The sequence below is a fragment of the Asterias rubens genome, chromosome 12, assembly GCF_902459465.1.
Source record: "Asterias rubens chromosome 12, eAstRub1.3, whole genome shotgun sequence".
NCBI classification, from domain to species: Eukaryota; Metazoa; Echinodermata; class Asteroidea; order Forcipulatida; family Asteriidae; genus Asterias; species Asterias rubens.
The window spans coordinates 8920722-8947397 of NC_047073.1; the positions used below are offsets into that span (position 1 = coordinate 8920722).

Genomic DNA, 26676 nt, shown 5'->3' on the forward strand with positions numbered 1-26676 from the left:
TTCCCGTTCATTGACGTAAATTGACTTCAAGAAACAGGTTATCTATTAGTTGTTAGTTTAAGGGGAGAATAAAAGATCTGTGCTAGAATGAAAGGCTTCTTTTTTGCCCCTAAGTAAGTGGCTGGACTTTTATGCCTATGTGGAATCTGAGAAATTTACTTGAAGCTCAACAATTTGATGACAGGAATTTGGTCATCTGATTTGGGATGAAGGGGATTGCATAAACTGTCTACTTTATGTCCAAATTATCTCTTAATTTAATTACAACCTTAACAAAAGGAAATTTAAAACAAATCTGTAATGATTTGTACAAGTCACGCTAGAAATTGTATTAAAAGGTCTCACAGAATTAACTCCCTTTTTTCCAAAATGTGGATTGTGTAAAAACAAAGCCTAAACACGTGAACAGCTAGCGCATTATTGCCAAGACACTTGTAAAGTACTTGCAGGTGACTCTGATATTATGAACATTAGACTTCTTATAGACTGTGAAAGAAAATTACAAACACTTTTCAAAGTTCAGATGTACATGTTCGTCACCAAGCATCACCGTGTGAATGATTAAACAGCCACAAAAGTGAAAATCTGAAACGATTCCTTAACATGTGCTCTAACACTTATTTCAACAGGAGACGGGTCTCCGTCAGTCGCCCCCGTCTATCCCCGCGTGCTTGGCATCCAGCCAAGCTTCAAATCCAGTCTTTGCCAGTGCCACTGCTTGAGAGACAAGTCACCCGAGAATGTGTAGTCTTGAACCAAAAGACACTTTAGACCTGTCATTACCAGGCGCTATAAAAGGTGACCAAGTCTACATGAAGTTAGTCTTTAACACAAGACGCTTAATCAACCTGTCATTGCTAAATGCTGAAGATTCTTGACTAAGTGTTACAAGATAGCTAGAGGTTGCTGTTGAAATTTGATCTAAAAACAAATTCCTTTGGTTAGTGATGCTCATTCGTAATAGTCAAAGCAGTTTTGCCAAAGTTTGAAAAGGGCTTGGTACAAGTGAAAGTGCACATGCCCTCTCTTTCCCACCCCCCACAAAAATACTCATGTAACATGTAGAAGTGTAACCCAATCCAGCCAAGCTAATGCTTTCAATACTTTTTTTTATTTTAAATGTCATTATTTTGCCGCAGGGCTTCTCCGGATAACAAATTTTGGTTGTCATCTCAGGCTTCATATCTTTCACTCAATCAAGCAGACCGAAATTTACCACGGGGCTTTGGTTTTCTCCATCATCATTCGTCAACGACGAAGCTGTGTACAGTATGTGTGCGTTGGAGGGGGGGGGGCTGGCTTTTGTAAGGCTGCAAATGAGCAACTGAAAGTAATTTGAATACGCCACTGCCAGTTTATATTAAGAACAAATCAATGGACAGCAGACGTATTTTATGTGTCGTCAGACTTCACTGAGTCTGCGTACTTGATGTGTTTTTAAATTATCCGGTTCGTAAAATGTACTCTGGGGATTGCCAAAAACAGAGTTCACTATAGTCTGGTGTACAAGTACAAGAAACAGATTGCCTAATGTGCAATAACAAAAGCATCGGACCCACAGGGAGTATGGATTTTGTATGGACAATGTACGGTTTAAGTGGTGAGAAAGAGTCTCTTTAATAAACATGATAAACAAACCAATGTCATACATTACATGTGCCTTTTTTACGATCATCAAACTCCAACTTCAAACTAAGCCATTTTTAATCGATGCAATACTTTTTTTTTTTTTACCGCTAAACTGATGTAGTTTGGTACACAAAATCCCAGGCAAATCAAGTGGCATTTGAACCCATAACCCCTTGCATTCTTGAGCAGATGTTTTACCCACAAGCTCAGGCTGTTTCTTGTACCTTACTAGAGAACTGTGTCAAGGATTTTCCTTCCTCCAAGATAAAGTGATGTCTTCATAAAGCAAGGACTTTACCCTAAAGGCCGAGTCACACTGCAGCGATAACCGAAATGATAACGATCACGACACAAAGAGAACGCATTGGTTGAAATGCTCTACGTAGAATACGCACACGCTCATTCAACCAATAGAATGTGTTCTCTTTGCGTCGTTATCGTTCTCGTTATCGCTGCAGTGGGGCCGGGCCTTTAGGTGTGCCAACTGAAGCCTGTAAGCCGAAAGGTTTTAAATGAATGTAAGTGCTGACTGTAACCCACATTTTTTTTTCACTAGTTAAGTGTACTTCACAGGTTAGAAAATAGTTAATGCTTATGGCATGCATATTTCACGCTACCAAGCATTCTTCATGTACGGCTAGTCCAGAAATTTGGTGCTGACGCTGTAACCGGAAATTGTGACCATACATGTAAGCACAGAATTCCGCAAGAACCATTCATTCATTCATTCAGTCGATGCGGAGCATCGGATGATGGCCCTCCAAACACGTTGGTCCTCCATTGCTGTACGTAGCTCTTCCCGACGCAGTCCAGAGTCCCGGCACAAGGTGTCCACATAGGTGGTTTGCGGTCTACCTCGGGAACAGTGACCTTGAGTAGGGGCCCAAAGCACAAGCTTGCTCGCTGCCAGCTCATCATGTCTGAGACAGTGACCTGCTAGTCTCAGCCTTCTTGCCCTAATCTTGGTGCTAACTCTCGGCAGCCCACCGTAGAGCCATGATATTATGCCCAGATGGTTTCCACTTCAGAGAACCTTGAAAATGTTCATTAAAAGCCATTGGACACTTTCGGTACAGAAAACAAATTAAAAGTTCACAGATTTACAAATAACCTACAGGGTTTACAGAAGGTAATGGTGAAAGACTTCTCTTGAAATATTATTCCATGAAATATTTTAAACACATGTCATGACACGGCGAAACATGCGAAAACAAGGGTGGGTTTCCCCATTATTTTCTTTAGTTTAATGACAGAGCTATAAACAAAAAGTTGCATGGTTTAATAATGTATTGCAGTCACTTCCTGTTGCAGCCGTTGTCTAGTTCAGAGTTTGACCAATTCCCACCTGTACCGCATGCCATTATCAACAGTCTGATTTATCATCACTTCTATTTGCAGACTTAACACTAACTCCATCCACGGGTCTAATAAAGTTCAATTTATAAATGAACGATTTAGGGGTCGTCCAAAGTTCTAGACATTTTCAAAACACAGGTAGAGTGTAACCCCTTCCCTTTTCCATGTACATGGGGTATGTATAAACATCACTGAGACCATCCCCCCCCCCTCGCCCCATCATCCCCCTTTCCATCTTCAAAATCTACAAGTATTACAAGAACATTCAACTCCTAATGCCTAAGAAAACAGTATGTGAACTACACATGTATTGAGTGTAGCATCAGAAATAGTAAAGTAGCTTCTTCATCCCTCAAATTTATGTAACCATAATGATGCTGGATGGCATTCTGGGAAAGAAATATGGGAAAATGGCGCAGCGTGACCGTACACCTGGGAATGAGGTTGATGTGACTGCAACACGTAACAGGAAAAAAAGGACAACCATATTAAAACAGAGGAGTAATGGGAGACCTTTGAGACGTTGGCGGCGACAGACATAACGGTCCTTTTTTGCAGCTCTGAGCATGCCCGCACATACTCAGTACTGCGCACATAGGTCACGAGCACGAGGAATACTAGCAAGGACTGGAAAAATAAGAAACGTCCAAAAGTCTCCCATTGATGAAAAAGTAGTAAGGTGGCACCTGAGAAAACGCAATGGGGGAGGGGGGTGGCGACACTATTCAAAGATTTAATGACTGGGGAAAATGTCAATTCAACCTTATTTTGTCTGAGAGTGAGTAATTCAGTAGTAATGGCTCGGCTCACCTGTCAGTGATCCATTTTAGTTCCGACAAACATTAAACCCATTTCATGAAAATGTCAACATGTCAAGTGGAATAATGGTCTGTGGCTGTTCTACTCTCACCTTAATGATCCGCTCAAGCATAAAGCATTATAATCTGCAAGTTGGCATGTACCGCAAATAGAAACTGAGTGTGTTATAACAATAATGGGGTTAGATAGTTCTGTTGGTAGAGCGCTGGCATATTACATGCACTCCAGAGGTCGTTGGTTCGAGTCCCAATAATTTGTACTATCAAAAAGTAGTTTAAAAAAATCAACAGTAAGCCTTGGTTCTTGTTATACACGTATGCACATGTATTGGGTTTAGCCATAGGCGATGATTGTAAATAAACCAAAACTATATACTCTAGTCGTAAGGGGCTAAAGCACAAAGTTTTACTAAAAAGAACAAGATTATTTTGGATCAACTTCTCTTACCACTATCTGGATGTGGCACGGTGCCTTTGCATTAGGACGGCGCTGTCCCAACGACTTCATAACGGAAGAAGGTGAAAAACACACGCAAACGTCTTAAGAATGTACAGCCCAACTCGGGAATGAAGAAAGGCTCATAAATCCACTCCACAACTCAAGATAGGAAAATATCTTAACCGTCACAGAACTGTTTTAGAAGCCAGAGGAAAATTCTTCATATTGGAAGGTTTGTCGCAAACGACACGACTTGCTGGAGATTTGTAAGTCCACAAGCATGCTGTTATAACTCCTCCATGACAATGACTATATGCAAGGTGCATCATCATCAGCTTCACATCTCAAGTCTTACACTCCATCCGTGAACACGTTCACAAAATTTCTTCAGGGGGGTGTAAGAGATCTACATTTGACATATCTGCAAGGCCCACTAAACACGCTAGAATCAAGCATGTACACAGTGTGCATGCTGCTGACAGAGTGGAACAGTCCATTCTTGGAGAGAGACAGAAGGGTCCTGATACTTCAAATGTCAAAGTCAGTGTCAATCATAATGCAGCTTTGCTCCCCCACATCACTCGTCACACACCCCCTTTCTTGAAATGGTCGATCCCAATTAAATATATCTGGTATAAAGGCGAAGTTGTTCACAATGTGCATTGCTATCAATTTGATACGAATGCCATTTAGCCTTTGACTTCCATGTAAATCATCTGGGAGTGGATAAGTCTGCAAAATGGGAATACAGTTGCACCGTCATGTGTTTCTGGGATTCATTATTAAGGCAATCAAGGTTTGCATAATTCATACAGGAATTCAGTCTAGTAGCTCAGTATACATTGACTTGGTCCATAGCTTGGTCCAACACAAGGACCAAATTTAAAGGGCTGGCTCACAGACATGCTTGGCAGACATTCGGTCACAACCATATAAAAAAGAAATCCCATACCATCTACAGCATGAAGCCATAGAGAAAGGACCAATATTTACAGTGTTTGTTATGTTGAATGAAGGCTCTCACAGTTTTTTTTTAAAGGGGCAATGGCGTCATGATCATACTCTAATTATGGATACATAAACTCTCACTGAGTCCCTATGCGTGCGCGCAAAATGCCACATCACAACACAGGGTTGAAAGGGCGCCTTCATTATCATCACGCACGCATGTCCAGTAACTTAGTGACAATTCAGAATTTAAAAGGCAGTGGACACTATTGGTAATTACTCAAAACAATTATTAGCATAAAACCTTACTTCGTAACGAGTAATAGGGAGAGGTTGATAGTAAAAAACATTGTGAGAAACGTCTCCCTCTGAAGTGATGTAGTTTTCGAGAAAGAAGTAATTTTCCACGAATTTGATTTTGAGACCTCAGATTAAGAATTTGAGGTCTCGAAATCAAGAATTTGAAAGCACACAACTTCGTGTGACAAGGGTGTTTTTTCTTCATTATTATGTCGCAACTTCGACGACCGATTGAGCTCAAATTTTCACAGGCTTGTTATTTCATGCATATGTTGAGATACACCAGGTGAGAAGACTGGTCTTTGACAATTACCAATAGTGTCCACTATCTTTAATGTCTGGCCACAGACTCTCTGTGATCAAGACTGCGACAGTACAGCCCCTTTAAATTCAAAACAATGTGTGATGGCTTCTTGGGTTGTGTTTCTCTGTAGACTGATGTTCGTTTTGAATAATGCGAACCTTGATTGGCTGACAATGAATCTTAGAAACACATTTAGTTTGATCCTTGCTCTTTGTATAGTAACTGTATGCTCATTTTGCATGTTCAGCTCACAGATGATTTACATGCGAGTCAAAACATGTCTAATGGCAGGGGATGAAACTACCCCAAGCCTGCAGCCTGGGTCCAATTTCATAAAGCTTGTAACCACCAAAAACTAGCTAAGCACATCTTGTTCATCAGTAAAAGTTTACCAGCCAAAATTACAGTAAGTGTGCATTGGGTGACTGATCCCTCACTTACTATTTTGCTTAGCAAAGACATTTTTCAAGCAGTAACTCCTGCTAAACAGCTTTATGAAATTGAAGCCAGGTAAGCAAATTTTTGTGCTAACTATAGCAGAAAATACTGCGGACAAGATTGAAACTGAAACTGAGGTGAGGCGGGCAGCTTGCAGGTTCACCATGGATTTGCATTGTAATGTAACATCATTCCTTTTCATACAGTAAGCAACAAACGGTTAAAACGTGTGTTTTTGGGTGCTTACGGTTAACAGCGCTATTAAATAGAAACTCACGTAATGAGCAAAACATCGGCATTTAAGCAGCTCAATGAAATTTGGCCCAGCTGGTTTACATTAAACCTACAAAATTGTACTTATTGAGTCAGGTTTTGTGGGCACAGCACACAGCATTAAATGGTGACAAAGTCTTCCGCCAAGCCTCTAGGAATAATTAATTGTCACTCAAAGTCTTGAAGGTCATGGCTTTTAGAGACTGTTGACAATTGGTCCAATTATTGTGTCCCTGGATTGCTAAATTCAAACCTGAGGCAATGTGGGTCTACTAGGCCTCAAAAATAGATTGTATTTGCTCCCAAGGGTGGGCGCATTTTACCATGAGTCTGTCCTGTTCACTCATTCGGTTTTTAAAGTTTGGTTTGCCAGTAGCTCAAAAATCAAAGGAGATGGGGGTTAAATTTCCTCTTTGCCCTTTAAACATCTCTTTGAATTTTTTTTTTACTTTTGATACATTCATCACATTCAGTATAACAATGAAAAAGAGGGAGGATATAAAAATACCACAAGTGGCATTGGCATTCAGAATGCCTGCTTAACACCCGACACATAAGAAACAATCAAACACAAAAGCCATTTGTTCAAAAACAATAGACTTTTAACATTGAATCCCAAAAAAAGAAAAGGATTATAAATATCAGGTGTCATGGTGGAGTTCCAAGGCAAATTGCAGACATTTTTTACACATTGCCATCAGCGAACAGTTGCTATTAAAGCAAGAGACGCTAAAACAGGAGCGGTTTTGTGTCAAAATTACTCTGTATTTTTGTGCTGCCAACACAAGTAGCATAATCAATAACACCTAACCACATGACATGTTCAATCGTAGATTATCAATTATTAATTTTGGTTTAAAAACATAACTCCAGGGCCCAATTATTATTAGTAGTATTATTATTTTAACGTGTTTCAATAAATTGTTGAAAAACACTCTGGGAGTACAATCAAAACCAAAACAGAAACAAGCGATGTTACAAATTAACTTTCAATGGGTCTGTATTATTCCATGATAAAGTTGCTATATAATATAGTAAATTTTTGCGTCTGGGATAAAGAAAGTTTGTTTTTCACCCTCACAACGATGTATAACAAATTTGACAAAGTGATGAAGTTGATGCAGCACAAAAAATTCGATACAAAAAAACCCCCAAGAAATGCTGCTTACGTTGAATTTTATAACATTTCTTTTGTATGTATCAAGGCATGTTTTTAAAGTATATTAGAGCTCAACAGTTAAGAATGCGCAATATGCACACACTGAATGCTCCTGTGGTTGTTCTTTCCTACAATCTACGTACATGCTCATGCAATCCCACTTGGGAGTTGGTTCCAACTTGGAATCGACAGTTATCATTCATATTTGGACATGTTCCGATTATACCCTGCCTGCTACTCCCTCCTTCAATCCCCTCGCTGCTCTCTCCAGTGCCCTTCTTAGCGTCATTCCCTTGCCCCCGTCCTTAACATCACTCCACAGCCTGCCGTCCCCGCATCAGCCTTCCTCCCCGTGTCCTGCATCGTCATTCTCCCGCTGCCTCTCCACATCATTTATCATTTTCCCATCCCTCAAGATCCTCCCACAAGTCCAACTCCCCTTCCCCGGACCTTCTTGCATCACAATCCCAAACCAATCTCTGTACAACCATTCCCCTACCCCCTTAAACATACCTTCAACCCCCCTGCCAACCCTAGCACCTTTAAAAATAAACTACACTGGGAACTAGAGCTGCTCAGCTGAGGGTACCCAGCGTGGGTTGATAGTGTCATCCCAAGTTTCCACCAAGTCCTTTCCCCCAAGTCTTCCAGAATAAGATGAACTACATAACAGCCAGGAACGCTATGCAGGAACGACACTTCACAAACACTGTATGAAGAGATTCTACAGCATGTGCATGTCTATCCCCTCACCAGCTGACGCCTCGTTGATTAACTTGCCAAGAACAGGTGAGGGGGGCAAGCAAGATTGCGTTTCTTCAACATGTCTCTTGAACGCTTTTCAAACGGCTGTTAAATAAAGATGGGTCAAACAGGAGTTGATCTTAGTGAGCTGGCTGTTTGGGACGTCACCAAATAAAAAATCGACAGAGGTGAAATCAACAAAAAACGAATCTTGCCCGCAATCCATCACACAGCCCAACAACAGGTTTTCCTTCCATGGATACTCAATGTACATTGCATTGCACAGTGACAGTCAAATCATTGCTCTATGTAACTCGCATCCTAGAACTGCTTAAGTAAAAATACTGACTTGACAATTATCTGCTGAGCAAAAATGATCTGAAACCAGTCACAGACATTACACATGGAAAATTATTTTAGCTGCTAAATTTAATCGCTCAAACAAAATTGTTTGTGGTAAAGATACTTTTAGTAATTTGTTTAGTGTGATAAAAAGGCCCCTCCCCCTACCCCACCCTGAAATAAACTAAACATAGTATCTAAGTGACATCACTGTTGCAAACTCTCTCAGGCTCCTAATCCAGCTTGAATTTTTTTTACACTGGGTCGTAGACCAGAGGCCAGTATTCATTACACCAGTAGTTTTAGTGTTACTAAACTCATGGCCAGACAAGTCCGGTAGTCCTGTGTATTTTTAATTGAATACTAACGAAGAATAATACTGCATTCTGTAATGTCTTAATCATGTTCAAATATTGACTCTGATCTAATGAAATACCATTCAATAATGGTCTTGTAAATTTTCCCTCCAAATTCAAGCTCTTCTAATCAAAGGTTTAGATCAAATGACATTTTTCTGGATTGACAGGGATAAATTCATACCCTATTAAAAGCTGAACACAGAGAAATAATCACAGGTTTATTTCTTAATTAACGCCAGGGTGTCATGTAAGTAGGGAGATGTCACGGACAGGGTACTGCTTTGTACACATGTATGCATCCAGGCAGACGAGGAATTCATTTTTAATATGACCGATGACGGCGTGAGAATTCTATCGATCAATAACATTCACTTAGTTCCGATGAGTCATATGCCAACATTTGGTCGTGTTAAACAAAACAAAGCATTCGAGGTCTCCGCCTGACAATCAAAAATAGCTAATCTGCATCATAAAAACATTCCAAACGAACAATGAAAAACCTGGAATTCTCCCCTTGAAACTAAATAAACTAGAAATGATGAAAGGAAATCGGTTACAATTAGGTCTGATACTTATTGATGTAAGGGCAAGGCAGGTTTTCCTTATTAAAGGGCACCTTTACGAGGAAAATTCAAATTTCAACTGGAACCTTTCAAGGGACACCAAGGCAAGGGAAAATGAACGAGGAATTTACGACAATTGTCTTTGTGTCTTTCTTCGTATGGGTGGGGAGGGGGAGGACCTCATTAACACAAACAGTTCAAGAAGAGAACAAGTTCCAGCAATTTTTTGTTATCGATAAGATCAACCTGCGTGTCGTTCAGTAATTGATATTTCCTTGCAAACTGAACTACATGTGTTGGACAGTGTTGATGCCCATTAGCTACTTCCTGCTTCTCAACGGTCAGCAGTGCATCAAAATCTTGCTCAGCAGAAACAGGTTACCAGCCACAATACATTGTAATGCATGCTTGTTTGTGACTGGTTCCCGGCTAGTTTTTGCTTAGAAGAAAAAAGAAACTGCTAAGCACCATTTTCAAGCCCGATACTACAGAAGGAAACATGCCTGGATGCCCCTTGAAATGTGCCAGTAGGTAGAATTTTTTTCTTTCTCTTGGACAGGTACCCTTATTAACTGCCCCTTACAAGAATTAAATATCACAACCAAATTCAATAAGCCTGTAAGCACAAAATCTTGTTTTAAAAGCTTAGACAACTTGACAACTTTCCATAAAGTTTCCATTAGTGAACCTGGGCCCCACTCAACTTTATGCTAATCAAAGAAACCTGCTATTTTCTTAATATAGTGCTCAGTTTAATGATATTATTGGGTCCTGGCTTGTGCAATATTTGAAAAAAGGGTTAAGTTTTCATCATGGATGGACTCGCCAGAAAAATTGCCCCTGTCACCAGTTTCTGTTAAGCAAAATTTAGTTGTGCTTAGCTATTTTTTCGTGCTTACGCAGCTCTATGCAAATGGGCCCAGGCGGCCAGGCCTTCACTGTGCCTTCAGATCATGTACCAATCCACTGGGACGCCATCTTGCATCTAGCATGAAACACACTCTCTTAGTCAGCATTCTACGATAACTCGCAGGTCTACACCCTAACCGCACTGACATCCTATACATTCAGATGTTAATCACTAGAGAGCAATTCTGCATTAATGTAGGCCAGTTCATGCAAATATTGGCTAAACTATTGATCTACAGTGTATGTGTTATGACAGGGGGGGGGGCTGGCCAGGGGGCCTACGGCAGGTGACGTGTGATGAACGAAACCAAAGATGAATTCAAAGTGAACTTAATCACTGAAACTAGGAGGCCCGAGGAAACCTGTCAGACAAGGTCCTATGCAATGAGCCGAAACCATGTAAGGAAACAATAATCACGTTGAATTAAAACAAGGTATAGTGAATTGTCTTAAAAGCCTATTGCATGGAAACATTGCTCTTAAGGCAGAGCCCTCCAGGCACTAGGATCAACTCCTGAATCTCTTGCAGGAAACTATAAAACAAAAATAAGAAAATAAATTGAATCTGAGCATTAATTTTCTAAACATTTATATACATGTAGCTACCGGGCAACCTCGGTAGTCTAGTTGGTAAGACACTGCTCTAGAATTGCAAGGGTCGTGGGTTTGAATCCCACCCGAGTAACATGCCTGTGATATTTTTTCACAGGATTCGGGGAAGTACTGAGTATACAGTGCTAACACACATCGGTGTACATGTATGGGTAAAAACCAAAATTAATGTATATCCAACAAGTGGGCAAACCATTGAGGTACACAAACTAGGGCTTCCTGGACTCTAAGGTGATAATCCATCTTCTTTAACGTGTCATAATTTTACAAAGCTGTAGAGTCATCTACTCGGTTGACAAGATTCGACAAAGTCATGTTGCAAATTGAAGCAGACGCTGGAAACTGGGTGGTTTAATGGTTGCCGTGACCCTCATTGGCACTTGGGTTGCAAGGAACGCTTTCATCCAGCACTCTTGTATAGCCGAATATTTTGACTGAACAAATTTTGTGCACACAGAATGGTAATATTATTGAGTAGCAAATGATGACTTTTGAGAAGCAACTGAGACATTTTGCATAGCATTTTGCTCTGCTAAATACAAGGGAAATCGTTCATTGGGTTGGCACCAGGCTTTTTGCCAAATTGTATTCTGTTTTGCATCAGCCTTAACCTCAAGGTAGTGGGAACTAGATCGTATGGCATGTCGAAACAGGAGAGTAGAGGGGCAAAGAAGTGTGCCTCGGAATTTGGACTAGGACTTTTGAATTATTAATACAACTTTGTATTTCTTTACATTCATAATAATAATTAAAAAAATAAAGACATTTGTAAAGTGCCTACTTCAAAGTAGTGGTACCCCCTATTGTGCCTTCATTGTGTTGTTGGAATCAATCTCACTAATTCTATAAACAATTTTAGGTCGGTCAGGGGTACTGTACAAGAGGAAAGAAGTACTCCCGGCCAATTTCCTACGATCCGCCCAGGTAATTTTTAATAAGCTCTTTTCAGAACTAAGCAGTCTCCTTGATTTCAAAATCTACTCCAGTAGAACAAATAGCAAAGCAAGTTTTCAAAGAACAATCTACATAGCAAAGTAGATGTGCTACCGCAAATGGAATGTACAGGACAATAGTGAATATTAATGGATTCCCAGTATCCTCTGCCCACATATTAATGGGAATAACTTAAGGTACCAGACTACATACCATAATTTGTACCTTCAGTAGCATGCCTACTTAAATTTGAACATGTCTACTTAAATTTGACATAATGTGTGTTCGTGCAGTGTTGTACTTTAACTGATCTTGTCTCGCTTTGCTCGCAAGCCTGACATTAATGGGAATAACTTAAGGTACAGTACCAGACTACACGTACATACCATTATTTGTACTATCAGTAACATGCCTACTTGAATTTGAACATGTTTGACATAATGTGTGTTTATGCTGTGCACTGTTGTACTTTAACTGATCTTGTCTCCCATTACGCTTGGCTCACGTGCCTGACATTATCATTGATTAAGTCGCAGTCCAACATGTATACATACAAGATGTTAACCTACACCCATGTGTTGTGAACTCATGCATGGACTGTCGGCTTCAATTAAGAAAGAGGAATAAAACCATATGCCAAACGAGAAAATTGTCTACATGCACACGGAGAAAAAATGTCTGGCTCAATTTTAGCGTGGTATATTATGCAACAGATTTTCAGGAAGCCCAGCGGGAAGAATTTATCAAAAGGTGTAACCTACATTATTAAATGAAGCAACTTTTAGGATATGTAAAAGGAATAATGCAAAATAATGTTCATTCTATTAAGCATATCATGGCTATACTTATTATTTATTTTCTGCAACAAATAATGGGAGACTTTTGAACGATCCTTTTTCACAGTTTTCGCCAGTGGTGCATGTGGATCGAGGGGGAGTATGAAGCTAATAAAGACCTACGCGCCCAAATACTGGGCATGTGTATGAACGCAGAGCCCCTGCCCCCCAAAATTGAATAATATGTCTGCTGCCGCCAGCGTCTTAAAGGTCTCCCAGCGAAAGAGTCTACTCTTAACAGCTTTATAAAGGACCTGGGCAAAGACAAAGTTTATGCAAAAACCAAAACGCTCTGAGATCAAATGACTTTCCTGAGTGAAAGCCCTCCAACACTGATCCACCATGGTACGAAAATATCTTCTGGCATCAAACTTAATTTGCATGCAACTCCCGGCAACAGAGGGTGAATAACAAAAGTGTTGACCTAAATAATTTACAAGTAAAATTAGTTTGAAATAATCGTTTTCACAGCCACCTGACAGGGTTCAGTGACAGCTGCTAGTATTCCAAGGTGAAGGATTGATTGGCTGATCTGAATGCAGCTTGGTAAAGGTTTAGCCAGTCAGAGTGAAGTAAATGGACACAGCTGGACCAATCCGAATGAAGTAGATTCAAACTTCCCACCAATCAAAATAAGGCATGGTATGCAAAGTTTGAAATAATCAGAGCAAGACCAGGACCCAATTTCATGGCTCTTTTGTGCTTACGGCAAGCGTATTTCACGGGTTAGCGGCGAATTTGGGCTTCTGCGCGTGCGTACTTCACTTTACTAGGCGTTCTACGCTTACGAGGCTAGCGTAGAAATTCGGCGCTTGCACGTAAGCGGAGAATCGCATTCGTAAGCAGAGCCATGAAATTGGGCCAAGGTCTATATGCAAAGTTTGAAATAATCAGAACAAGACCAAACAGAATTCAGAAATATAAGTTTTGGCCGATCAAAAAGCAGCAATAATCAACTATGAGCAAACTCTTGATGCCTCTTTTGGGGGCTACCATGCTTGAGGGGTGCGTAGAGTGGATCAGCCAAAGACCTTATTAAAATGTGACAGATGCCAAGAGAAATTTTACATAAATGGTGTCACTACAAGCCTTGCTAGTTTGCGAAGTAAGGTACCTTGTTACACAATGACAAGACAATGATAATTCTTCACCCCATCTCCAGCCTCAAAGTTTGACACGAAAGAGCACCCCAAAAAAATGGGCCAAGAAATAAAAAGCGTACAATGTACAATCCCTTTTAAGAATCCGAATTTCAGAGGCCTTCGTATTCCTGCCACACAAAGAAAGTCAAGAGCTTTTTTTTTCTTTTCTGGTTGAACAGCTGGCCCAATCCAGTTACAGAGATGAAAACTGATTGAGTCACAAGGATTTGTGCCCCCCCCCCCCTCCTCAAACCAACGGAAGGAAATTGCAGCAGGAAATTGGATAGAAATGCGGCATTTATCCCGTGGGATTATCACTTCAGGTGATGGCAGGGAAAGAATTAAAGCTTAGAGGGACGGGTTGGTTTGTGTTCGAAGAAGAAAACATGTTTATGTTTAGTGCAAGAATTTTATGTTTTGATGAAAAAATTTTGGAAATTACTTATGCAGCGACTTGAAAATTAATGGGTAGCGGGACCAAAAGAGGTTTAATATTGCCTCTACATGAAGATTGAATGAAATACTTTTACTTTCGTCTGCAAACAATCACAATAAATGACCTGAATCTTTGATGGGGGTAATTGTTAATATTTCATATCCATTTTTACTTTAATTGGGACAAGATTTGTAACATGTAGTAATGTCAAAACTTGATTCATTAGGCAGCGATCACAACCAGATAATTGGTTACATTCTCGCGCCCAAAGAAAATCTGATAAATTTATTTGCATTATACACATCTTGAATGTGTTTTCTTTCTTTAAATAGATCTATATTGGGTACATTTTTTAGTAGCCCACAGGGCAAGTTGCGAAGGGGTGCTCACTAGTTCACCACTTTTTTTAGGAGACAATGTACGCTGGGGTAGTGGTTGAGGTAAGTCTTGAAACCCATAAACAAACAAACAAACAAACAAACAAACAAACAAACAAACAAACAAACAAACAAACAAACAAACAAACAAACAAACAATGTTTAAATAAGGAAAGGTAGAATAGGGTATGTTCAGACAGCGTAGTAAGTTAGACCCGAACCGGTTTAACTTTTACGAGCAGCGAGGGGGTGGTCGTAAAATCAAATTCCCCTTGCGTTCAAACAGCAATGGTCGACGGTCTAACTTTTGTGGGTTGAACCCGATTCAATCTAACTTGTGAACCTTTCAGACACACAGAGTTGGGGTTTAAACCATGAGTTAAACCCACTTTAGTACTGTGTCGAAACGACCTCATAGTGTGAAAAGGAAGGGTAAGGGTTCCTTACTCTATAAACTTCGAAATGCCAAGATTGCAAAAATTTGGGTCGAACAGAAGTTCAGTTCAGCAAATTTTAGTGAATTTTGGACTCTGACGGTGTGTCGTAAATTCTGTATTTGTTCCTGTACCTGGAAGTTACTCACTACCTGGGGGAGGGCGGCAGCGAGAGGCGCTCTCATATTTCAAGCAGAGGGGAAGAGGAAAATGGACAACTCGTGGGGGAAGGGGGCACACAAGGGAAAGAAATCACATATTGTGAGGTTGGTGTCTTCAATACGTATGGCCCGTTTTATCCTTGCTGATAGATGCAGGCCTGGAGTTTCATCTTTGAAAGGGCAAGGACATTTTCATTTTGAAAAATTTCTTGACTTTAACGAGCACCAAAATGCAAACCAAGAAAACCACTTTATACATGTAAAAGATGGCCAGACTGATTGGAATTAAAACATAGTGATAATAAATCATATTAATCATCAAGTCAAACATGGACGAAACTCTAATTACAGACTCCAAGCTTACATGTAAGTGACAGGCGATCTGATCGTGTCACAAGACAGTCACCCATCCCACTCCAGCTCAACATCTTGTTGAAGAAAACTGGCGGCAAATCAATGGGAAAATAATCAAAGAGTGGTCAGGCCTGTATGGAGAAAATTACTAGCCAGCCGGAGACGGCCATCTGCGCACGGGCGCCGAAATAAAATCCTCTCCTCATAAGATGATCAAGATGAGGAAGCTTGCTTGCTTGCAATGTTAACGAGCGTGACAGCGGGCTGGTGATTATTGGAATGTTTGAAAACCAAACTAGAGAGCTTTAACAAGTTCAAGCGACGTAGCTGATGTTCTGACCATGACGTAGCGGGATCCAAAAGGTACATCTTTTTGCCTTTTTTCGCCATTACCAGTAAATGTGTCCGTGAAACTGTTTGCACTTTGATGGGTAAGTCAAACATATTACATGAAATCAAAGACTATAGCCTTCATGCAGTTGTGATACTTTTAACATTTACAATTGTACACTTAAATTGTTTACTTGTGCCAATTTGTTCAGCCACCAGTTGTGTTAATTATCTGACAAATTTGATTGCCATCTTTCAATTTATTTGGAAACAAGTCGGCGCTCTACAAACAGAGCTACATTATGTAGAAAGCCGCCGTCCCAGGTGATCCCCTGGCTGCCGCTTCCCAGGTTGTATCGAAACTTGGGTGTGATCCCTAGCTATGATAGTTAGCAGTTGGCTATGACAGTTAGCTATTATATGGCTGCCAACATAGGGCTGGATAGCTCAGTTGGTGGAGCATCTGCAAATTAATCCAGAGGTCGTTGGTTCAAATCCCGCTCCGCTTTAGTAAAATTTTTCTTTTTTCAACCCAAAGTCAATTAAAATGTACCCACTCACAAATGTTACACAGGCATAGCTACAATCTGCCCATGGACTACCAAGTTGGTCAGCAGTCCAATTACATGATGTCAAGATACAGTGCAGGTCAAACTATGTGTGCATCGCCTACCAAAGATTGAAAGTGGTTGATGACATCAGTGAACTAGGTCAAGCGTGTTTTGTAAGTGCAGCGTAATTCCACTGTTAGTCACACACGCTTCACACAAACAGTCTTAAACAATTACGTACCAGAAGCCAAAAGTGTCTTGGCCAAGTGTTTAGAGTGGAATTCAATTTATGATGGTTGTAGACATGGGGTGTGGGTTGGAATCCTGATCATGACACTTGTGTCCTTCTTGAGCAAGTTGCTTTACTATAACTGCTTCTCTTCACTCAGTAGGGATACAAATGGGTGCATGCGAGGGTAGATGTTGATTTTGTTTTTGAAAAAGCCTTTGAAGCACCACGTCAGCTCAGGAGCTGAGAAAGGTTAAATGACGGTTATTGACCAACAGGGCACTAATGTAAAACGCATTGATACTTTGTAATATGCCCTATTATAAGAAGTTCCCAATTATTGTACATTTGGTTTGCGGTAACACCATGTGTGTAGCTACTTGCCAGGTAGAGTTGTTCTTAGGGAACTGTCTTGCTTTATTAAAAAGGAATTACAAAAATAATAAAAATTAAAAATTAAAAATTAAAATTAAAATTAATAAATTAAAAAAAAAATTAAAATTAATAAATTAAAAATTATAATTATAAATTCCTTTTATTATTAAAATGAATTGCACTGAGCTAGTTTCAGTATGAAGATTTACGTAAGAAAGGTTTATTTATTTGACCAGGACTCAAACCCACACTCTTGAAACACCAGACCCTGAGTCCAATAAGCTTCACCACTTGGCCATGACACGCCAAAAATAAAGACTAGAAAATAATCATCAAACATTTTGCTACTCTTTCTGAAGGAAAAATATTTTTAGAAATTACGAAAAGTTTTGTACGTACACGTTTAAGAATCGTCCATAAATCGATCAGTGCAGGACCGTCATGAAAATACAAAGTCAGACTACATACTGTTGCACTGTCCGTAATCCCTGCAAACATGATGTCCCTTCAAGTAGACATTTCAACCCACTAAACTCAAGAGACCCACTCGCCGCAGGTCAGAAAGTAAAATATTCCACGAATTATACGTCTGTCAAACTTAATAGTAAACTTATGAGAGTCACTGATGACTAACGGAATTTAACTGAAGTTAACTTGGAGTTAAATTTATGACTTGAATCGGACTAACAGAGATTGGTTTAATAAGCATGCCTTAGGCTTAGCACGCTTGAAGGTATAATTAAGAACAGCAGCTAAATGGGTATAAATGGGTACCTGCGACGGTAGAAGTTCACATTGTGTTTGTAAAGCCTTTGGAGCACCATGGCAGCCCGGGGCTGTATACTTCCCAGGGAGCTGAGAAAGATTACAGGAATTTCATTGGCCCAATGACCAGGGAATATTGTAAAACGCATTGAGACGTTACTTTAAAATGGGCCAAGAACTCGTTATTATTCATTTTATTATTAAAGGCAGTGGACACTATTGGTAATTACTCAAAATAATGATTAGCATAAAACCTTTCTTGGTGACAAGTAATGGGGAGAGGTTGATGGTATAAAACATTGTGTCAAACGGCTCCCTCTGAAGTGCCATAGTTTTCGAGAAATAAGTATCTTCGAGACCTCAGATTTAGAACTTGAGGTCTCGAAATCAACCATCTAAACGCACACAACTTCGTGTGACAAGGGTGTTTTTTTCTTTCATTATTATCTCGCAACTTCAATGACCGATTGAGCTCAAATTTTCACAGGTTTGTTATTTTATGCATATGTTGAGATACACCAACTGTGAAGGCTAGTCTTTGACAATTACCAATAGTGTCCACTGCCTTTAAATGCTTTATATAAAACAGCCTGCCCCAGAGTTGGTTTTTTTCTAAGCTGGAATACGCTTGGAAAGATTCTCTGTTTACCAGCCAAACTTAAATTATAACAACAGGGTCTTTGCCAGGAGTCTGTAATTTCTCATTTTGTCCTTACCGTATACTTAAGCTATGTCGGATTCAAGCAATTTCCTCTACAGCTACGGATGTTGGTTAACAGAGATACATGTAGGACACTGCTGCGTTCTGGCAACACAGCCACCGCAAACAGTCTGTAACTTTCTTACATCGTCCTTACTGATAATAAAAGGTAGGGTCACAGATTTGTTTTTTCTCAACGTAATGCCGATTGAAAGGCAAAATTATCAAGAAAGATACATAAAAGTTACATGATAAAGTTTTAGCTGAACACAGTGCCTTCTTGATGAGAAAGCAGTGAAAACTCTTACTGGATTTTCATAAAGAACCTCAACATTTAGCAATGTGACACGGGTACAATGTGACACGGGTACCAACGGCATCTCCGGCTGTAGAGTTTACAAATGGACACTATGGATATTTGAATCTTGTTTTGAGGTAAGTTGAGGAGACTCAAATCTAGTTTTACGTTTTGTGCACAATGTTTCCAAAACTCTTTCAAAATTACGATCATACTCGGACAAAACATGTTTCCACAGTGCTGTTGAAGTCATTTAAATATGTCTTGTGGTTGACACTTTTACCACTCCCCCCCCCCCAAAAAAAAAAGAAGCAATATCTTGCATTGGCGTTGTTATTCTTTGTGTGGGCAACAATTTCAAAATGGTACAGTTTTCAGTCTTACACAATTATGATAAAGTGAAGTTGTTATCCCTATTTGTTGAATCAAAAACCCCCAGGGAGTACCCGCCAACCATTTATCACAAGTATGTCCCACATGTCAACTTGATCAAGAAAGTATGTGGGGAAGCAAGAAGAAGGGTGACAAAAAAAGAGAGAGGGGGGCAGGATATTTTGTCAGGCACGCGTCATATCCTTAGCGCAGACACTAAGAACACTTTATCACTGGGAGTGACCATGATGAGGAACACCTGCGTCACTATTTTGCCAAATTGCCTGCACGCAACCTCTTGTGTCTGTGTGTGGGGGAGAGGTGGGTGGGTTGAGAGGGGAGGGGACGCAGGGTGGGTGGGTTGAGAGGGGAGGGGACGCAGGGTGGGTTGAGTAGGGGTATAGTGGGGGAGCAGGGGACCGCGGTTTGGAGTGCCACTAGGCTTTGAGATGCTTGCATTATCAGTGCGAAAATTTGTGTACACAGGTACTTGAAATGGAATTGAATATAGTGTACAGTGCATTGTAATTAGAAAGTCATACTGTACAATTAAAGGCTATTAACCATGGACTCAGTGGTTAATAGCTCTGTATGGCTTTCTAATTAGATGTGTACATTTAATTATAAATTCAAGTACTTTTATTTTAATGTTGTCCTTGGTAAAGCATACCGTAGCAGGTTATACAGGGCCAGCAAAAATGGCAGCCAAGTTTTTTTAACATGAGAAAGGTACCACAGCTAGTCCTTTACTTTCTTTGTTTTATCTAGGTGCATGTGTACAGTAAAAAAGTACTACAAATTCAAACATGTTTATGTGCATGACGAAAGCATTTTTTGTTGACTGAAAATACTCTCAGTATCCCTGCATAAAAGTAAAATACCCCCTCTGTTGGCCGAAAGTATCCAGTCAACAAACAAACTCTGTCCTTATGGATAGCAAAGATTATAGAGCGCCGAAGGCGCAAGATGCGGAACTGAAGCTTTATCTATTGCTGAAACGTGAAATACGCATGGGCGCCATTTCAGCAAGTGAATTTTTTGTTTTCCATTGATAGAAATGGTCATTGTCTGCACTAATCTGCACTGATCTACTGTTGTATCAAAAGAGTTACTTGTCGAAATGGCGTCTAGTGGGATTTCACATTTCAGCCCGAGTTCCGCATCTTGCGCCTACGGCGCTTTATAATCTTTGATGGATAGCTATGTACAAGTACATGATTTACCCATCAAAATAGCTGCAGTGTTTTGTCAGCAATAAAATCAGGTCCACCTTTAATTATTTCACTCCCTCTGTTAAAAGTCACTGTCCCTGACGGTTAGCAATGAATACATGATCCCCCTCGGAAATAAAAACGACTCTGGGCGAAGAGAGTATGCAATTCGACAGGAACTTGCTTAGAGATCCTCTCACTTTGACTGGATCACTTTTGAATCATAGATTTAAGTCTTTTGCTTTAATGTATTTGAGTTTTCATAATGTTTACATAGCACCTCCACCTCCTTCTCAGGATACTTGAGGTGAGGAACCATTTGAACCTGGTTGGCCAATAAACAGTAAAGACCTCTATGGACAAAAACCTCAGTTCCTTGTTTATATGGGCTTCCTTGAAATTGTCTTTATTGATCAGAATTTTTCTTACAATTATTACATTTTCATTGAAAAAAAAATTCATAACCTCCTTGATGCTCTATTAAGGAAAAAAAATAATAAAACATATTTTTCTTAAATAAATAAATAAATAAATAAATAAATAAATAAATAAATAAATAAATAAATAAATAAATAAATAAATAAATAATAAATATATGAAAATATATACTCTGTGTTAGAAACAAATCTTGCTGATTGGTGTTGCGATGCGTTGGTATTATTTCTTGAGTGATAATGCCCTCTCATGATAACATGCATATTATGGGTATGACACTTTTTGAGGACAGAAAAAAGACGATAATGGCGCTTGTGTAATGCATGAAATGGATTATGCAAGTGTACAGCCTTGGTACTTGAAGAGTTCAGAGCCTTAACCCTAAGTGATGGTGCTTATGTATGTAAAATCCAATTCCGGTAGTAATAAATTAATATCTTTCTCAGTTCATCATCAAACATGGGAAAGACTTGTACCATTGTCCTTGCCTCTATATCTACTGCTTGTATGTTTACATGTAAGTGCAGATACTACGCATGTATACATAATCAAAAGAAATGCATACATCCCAGGTCATACACCCCTATGTACATGTTACACAAACAAAATTTCATGAACCACGTCAATAGAGGGGGCCAGCACAGTTTGCTCAACGGCTGAGTGACATGGCCATGTAATTATTTTCCTGAAACTACCAACAGAGGGCAGCAAATAGTGCCACTGTACACAGTATGGGTGCAGTACATGCTCAGCATCTCAACCACTCCAACTAGCTGCGCAATAATAATAATAATAATAACCCGTTTTTATATAGCGCTTTTCACACCCGGAGGGCGTCCCAAAGCGCTTCACATTATTACCCCTAGTCAATGAATTCATAACGTGCGAATGAATATATTTTCAGAAACAGAATATAGACTGTACTGTACCAAGTTATAATTGCAAGTCTGCAAACCTGCATTAATTTGACTTGACAATTTAATGTGAATCGTCTTGCACAGACATTCATGAGCAAAACCCAACCAAAACAGATCTGCTTCTGTCAACGGGCACATGACTTAATTAAATTACTTTCAAAATAACGTTTGAATGAATATATTTTCAGAAACAGAATTTATACTGTACTACTGTACGAAGTTTAGTTGCAGGTCGCATGCAAACCTGCATAATTTGACTTGACAATTTTATGTGAACAGCTTTACACAGACATTCATGAGCAAAACCCAACCCAAAAGGATTCTGACATTCCGTCAGCATTATTTAGTTTGATAAAAAGGCTCAAATTACAAAGATTTTCCAAAAATTTACTTTCAAAATAAATACATTTTCCAGATTTTGTATTGAGGGATTAGAAAGACGATGCATAACCATGGGGCCGTCGTCATACATACAAAGCAGAGTTGCCAACATTTGCATCTTGCAACCCGAGAGATTTTGTACAACAATCAGGGAGATATTTAGAATTCAACCAGGCATGATATTGGGTCCTTAGAAAAAAAGTAGGACCATTTTATTGAGAACAAGGAATTACCTCCATAATGTACATGTTCATATAAGAAGCTCCAATACATTTTAGGCTACTTAATCACAATTTTTCAGATTTGTCCAAGGGCAAAGAAGTCGGAAAACATACTAAAGTATAACAAATAATCATGCCTGATAAATAGGGAATAGGGAAAAAAGTGTCTTTGATCGTGGAGATTTTGAATTTATATATATCAGAACATGGTAATATCATTGGCATAAATATGTAGGGTCAAAGGTCAAATTATTCAGTGGAAGTATTTCTGTGTTTATTTCGATTTAGAGAGCGCATTTCATGACTACATGTTTCTCCTGTGAACTGATGAAAAAACAGAAAAGTAATTGGATTCTTTCTCTGGGTCCCACTGGAAATAACATCTTCAAAGACTGTAGCAGCGCAATCTCGTCCCAACTTCAGCTATCAAAAAAATTCATCAACACACATTTTTTTTCCGGTGTTTCAGTCAGCATCTGTTTGCTCAGCAAATTTCTTTGTTAATAAGATCTTGGGTTCAGTATTGCAGCCAGGGCCGCTAGAGCGTAGATTTAAAATTACTCTAGCAACTCGAGCGTACTATGCCGCAAGGGCCAAGGGAAAAAGCCTTCTGTTTTATATGAGGAGATAATATCATTCCAACTGTTAAGAAGGTCCGATGTGTTTATTTGTGCTTGGTTATTTTTTATATGGTTGTCACTATTTTTCAGAGTCATGGATGACAGTAATGATCAGTACGAAAATATTTTAGATGGAGAAAATACTTATTTAACAATTTCAAACATTGTTATATCTCCAAAGATTAAAAGACGTTAATAAGTCAACAATCTCCCTAAGTCTGTAATAACTAAAATAATGATATTTTCTAAATATTTGTAATGTATAGTATGCTTTTCTTAAACTTTCTTTTTTCAGAGTGCTTCAGAATATGCTTGGTCATAGATAGAAGGTGCTTTACAAATTTTGTATTATTATAATTGCTATTTAAACAAATTCGGGTGCACAAGAGCAAGCCTCCTGAAGGGCTGAAAAAAGAAAAACGTGACGGATGAACTCTAAAAGTCGTGCAGCACCTACATGCGCTGATCACGATGCTTGCCTGCACACTGACCAGCAATTGATTTCTCGTTATTGAATTCTTTCTCATATGTTGGGATTGCGCTTCAAGTACTACACAACAGATCAACTTGGGCTAATCAAGCGTAAATATATAGAATAGCGACTTATAGTGAACTGTGTTACAGATTATGAGTTGACCTAAAATTGTTCACATGAGTGGAAGCACTCAGCTTGAGTTTTTGGGGAAAAGTTCACTCGTGTAGAGTATTTCGATTTGCTGTAAAGAAAATTATAACAGTAGTAGAAGTGTCTTTTATATTGTATTTGTATGTTTCATGGGCTCAACTCTAACTGCCTTTCACCTCTGTGGACCCTGGTTCGAATGCCGCCTCAGACCAGAGCCTTGCATTGCATGAGGGTTCGAATTTTAGTACCGACTTCAGTGCATTTTGTAGGTTTCCCTTAGTAGGGGTTTTTAGGGCTGGAAATTTACAATGGACTGCAAGCTCAAAGCCAGCGGTTTTAGCATCTGACTAGTAAACTATACTAGAGACAAGTCCGACAGTCTGTTTTTTTTTTTTGTTTTTTTTTTTAATTGTTAACTTCCACTCTAATAAATATCTTTCAATTCCAATGAGTTTAGAAGTATACAAATGTAGCCTACTTCCCCTTAGTTCTTGTGTAAGTGAAATAAATCGCCGAATAAACCAAAACAAATCTGGAACATGTGCGCCAAAGGTTTTTTCAAGTTTTACAAAAAACATTCTGGTCAAAAATTTGAGCCCTAGTTTTCCACCCACATCTTAAATTTTTGTTTTCATCATCCTAATGCATCATGTTATTCAACTTGCATTGTTAGATGTTAACAAATAAATGAATGTTTGTTTTTATACATGTACGCGCTCACAACTTTCCGACAGCAAGAACATTGTCCCATATAAAACAGGGTTATCAAAAGACACGTCCAGAAAGACTCCAGACAAACCCCCTGAGGCTAAAATCATGTACAGCATACATAAACAATGTGAGCGTATAAATTGATATTATGCGAAACAGCTTGAGTTTGGGTACAGCTGGAGCTTGAGTACAATGTACATGCTATAATCAACATTTAATCAGTATTTTTCCCACTTTGTCATGTAGGCCTAAACCAAGACTGTCAAAAGCAATCGACCATGTGAGCTACATTAACATACAGACAGTTCATGTTTTTCATACTAGGCAGACACTTTATCAGAAATGAGTGTACATTCAATTGTACGTGCTGTGCGAAGAGAGATTTTGTACATAATGTATTGTTCCCATGGAGAAGTTTGTGAATTTGATTGGTCGATAACTCATCATGTGATGTGCCTAAAATACGCATGTACATGGCTCAGGGGAACCTGAGCAATGTACCCCACAGGGTCCATTACCATGATTGTTCCCGCCATTGCTAATTTCTACCACCTTGCACATACAGTCCAATACAGCCATGTACATATATTTACATGACATATTTTGTACATTTCACTGCAGCAAATGTGAAAGTATGTTTTGTTTTGTTTTAATTTCAAAACAGCTTAATGTTAAAATTTGTTCAACAAAATGTGTGGTAGCACTAAAAAATGTATTATGGTGGAAATTGGCCATGCAGCTTCAAAGCACATCCATTATATTGATTCAAATTACTCAAAGTTTTAAGTGCACTTTATGGCATCAGTTTTGCAAACCAGCATCGATATATTGTTGTAAATGTACACCTGTATGGATCTATGTGCATGAACCGTACATTTCTAAGGCCATGCTTTTCTGATTGGCAATTTAATGGAGGTCGTTCACCACTTCATCCGCCAGCCACCCTTGACTATCCTAAACCTGAAAACGGGTCTCTCCCAAATAATGAGCCAAACAACCTTCCAGTAAGGTGACAGGGACAACTGACAACACAAAACTCATCAGCAGAAAAAACCTCCTTTCTTTCTTTGTTTTTTTAAAACCACTTCCTAATGCCGTCTGCGATTAGACAACCTTGAACAGTTGCACTCATCCACTGCAGACACAAAAAGGCTTACTAGGGATGCTGGAAACTACTGAAGACCATTACACCACAAACCACTTCAGAGTGTGAGGTGTTTGAACGGATATTCAACAACTTTTATTTAAACAAAAATATGGAAAACATATCAGGAAGCATGGGGAGTGTTCGTAATTTCTGTTTTTAAAAAAACCCATCATGTCCTACTGCATGCTGTGTAGGCCCATCTTAACTTTTATATAAGCTTGGGCGATATCGATTTATTTTATTCACGATATATCGCCGACAATATATCGGGATAATCGATATAATCGCGATTAATTAAATTTGACATCATCAGTCTTAAAACTCCAAGTGAAAGTTGTAGAAGAGACAGTCCTAGCATAAGAGAGGTGTTCTAATGACCTATTCTTCTGGTTTTACTCCAAACCTATGGGGTGCAAGATGTCTCAGCTAGCAAATACATCGCGATATTTAATCGATATGTCGTGATATATCGATAACCAAATCCATCCGATATCGAAATCGTGTCCAAATTAATATCGCGATATTCGATAATATCGTGATATCGCCCAAGCTTACTTTTATATTCAATAATAATAATACTAGGCATTTGTAACGTATTTTTATATTCAATAATAATAACAATAGGCATTTGTAATGTATATTTTTTGTATATAAATAATAACACTAGGCATTTGTAACGTATTTTTATATTCAATAATAATAACAATAGGCATTTGTAATGTAGTTGTATATTAGTAATAACAATAGGCATTTGTCACATATCTGTATATATTCAATAATAATAACAATAGGCATTTGTAATGTCCGATCTGTATATTTAATAATAATGACAATGGGCATTTGTCATGTGCCAAATTTGATTTAGAGAAATATGTAATGCGCAGAGAACTGTTTATCATGTTTGGTTTTACCACAGGGTAAA

General features: G+C 39.0%; 1 protein-coding gene across 2 annotated transcripts in view; it reads right to left on the bottom strand.

Annotated features, from left to right (window-relative positions):
* LOC117297309 (microtubule-associated serine/threonine-protein kinase 3-like) overlaps positions 1-4655 on the bottom strand; it is a 45917-nt gene extending 41262 nt beyond the window's left edge. For both annotated transcript variants that reach the window (XM_033780269.1, XM_033780270.1), the window contains exon 1: positions 4252-4655. In XM_033780269.1, the coding sequence (XP_033636160.1) occupies positions 4252-4311 (60 nt within the window). In that variant the 5' untranslated portion in view covers positions 4312-4655. The remainder of the gene's footprint in view (positions 1-4251) is intronic.
* Between the last annotated feature and the right edge of the window lie 22021 nt (positions 4656-26676).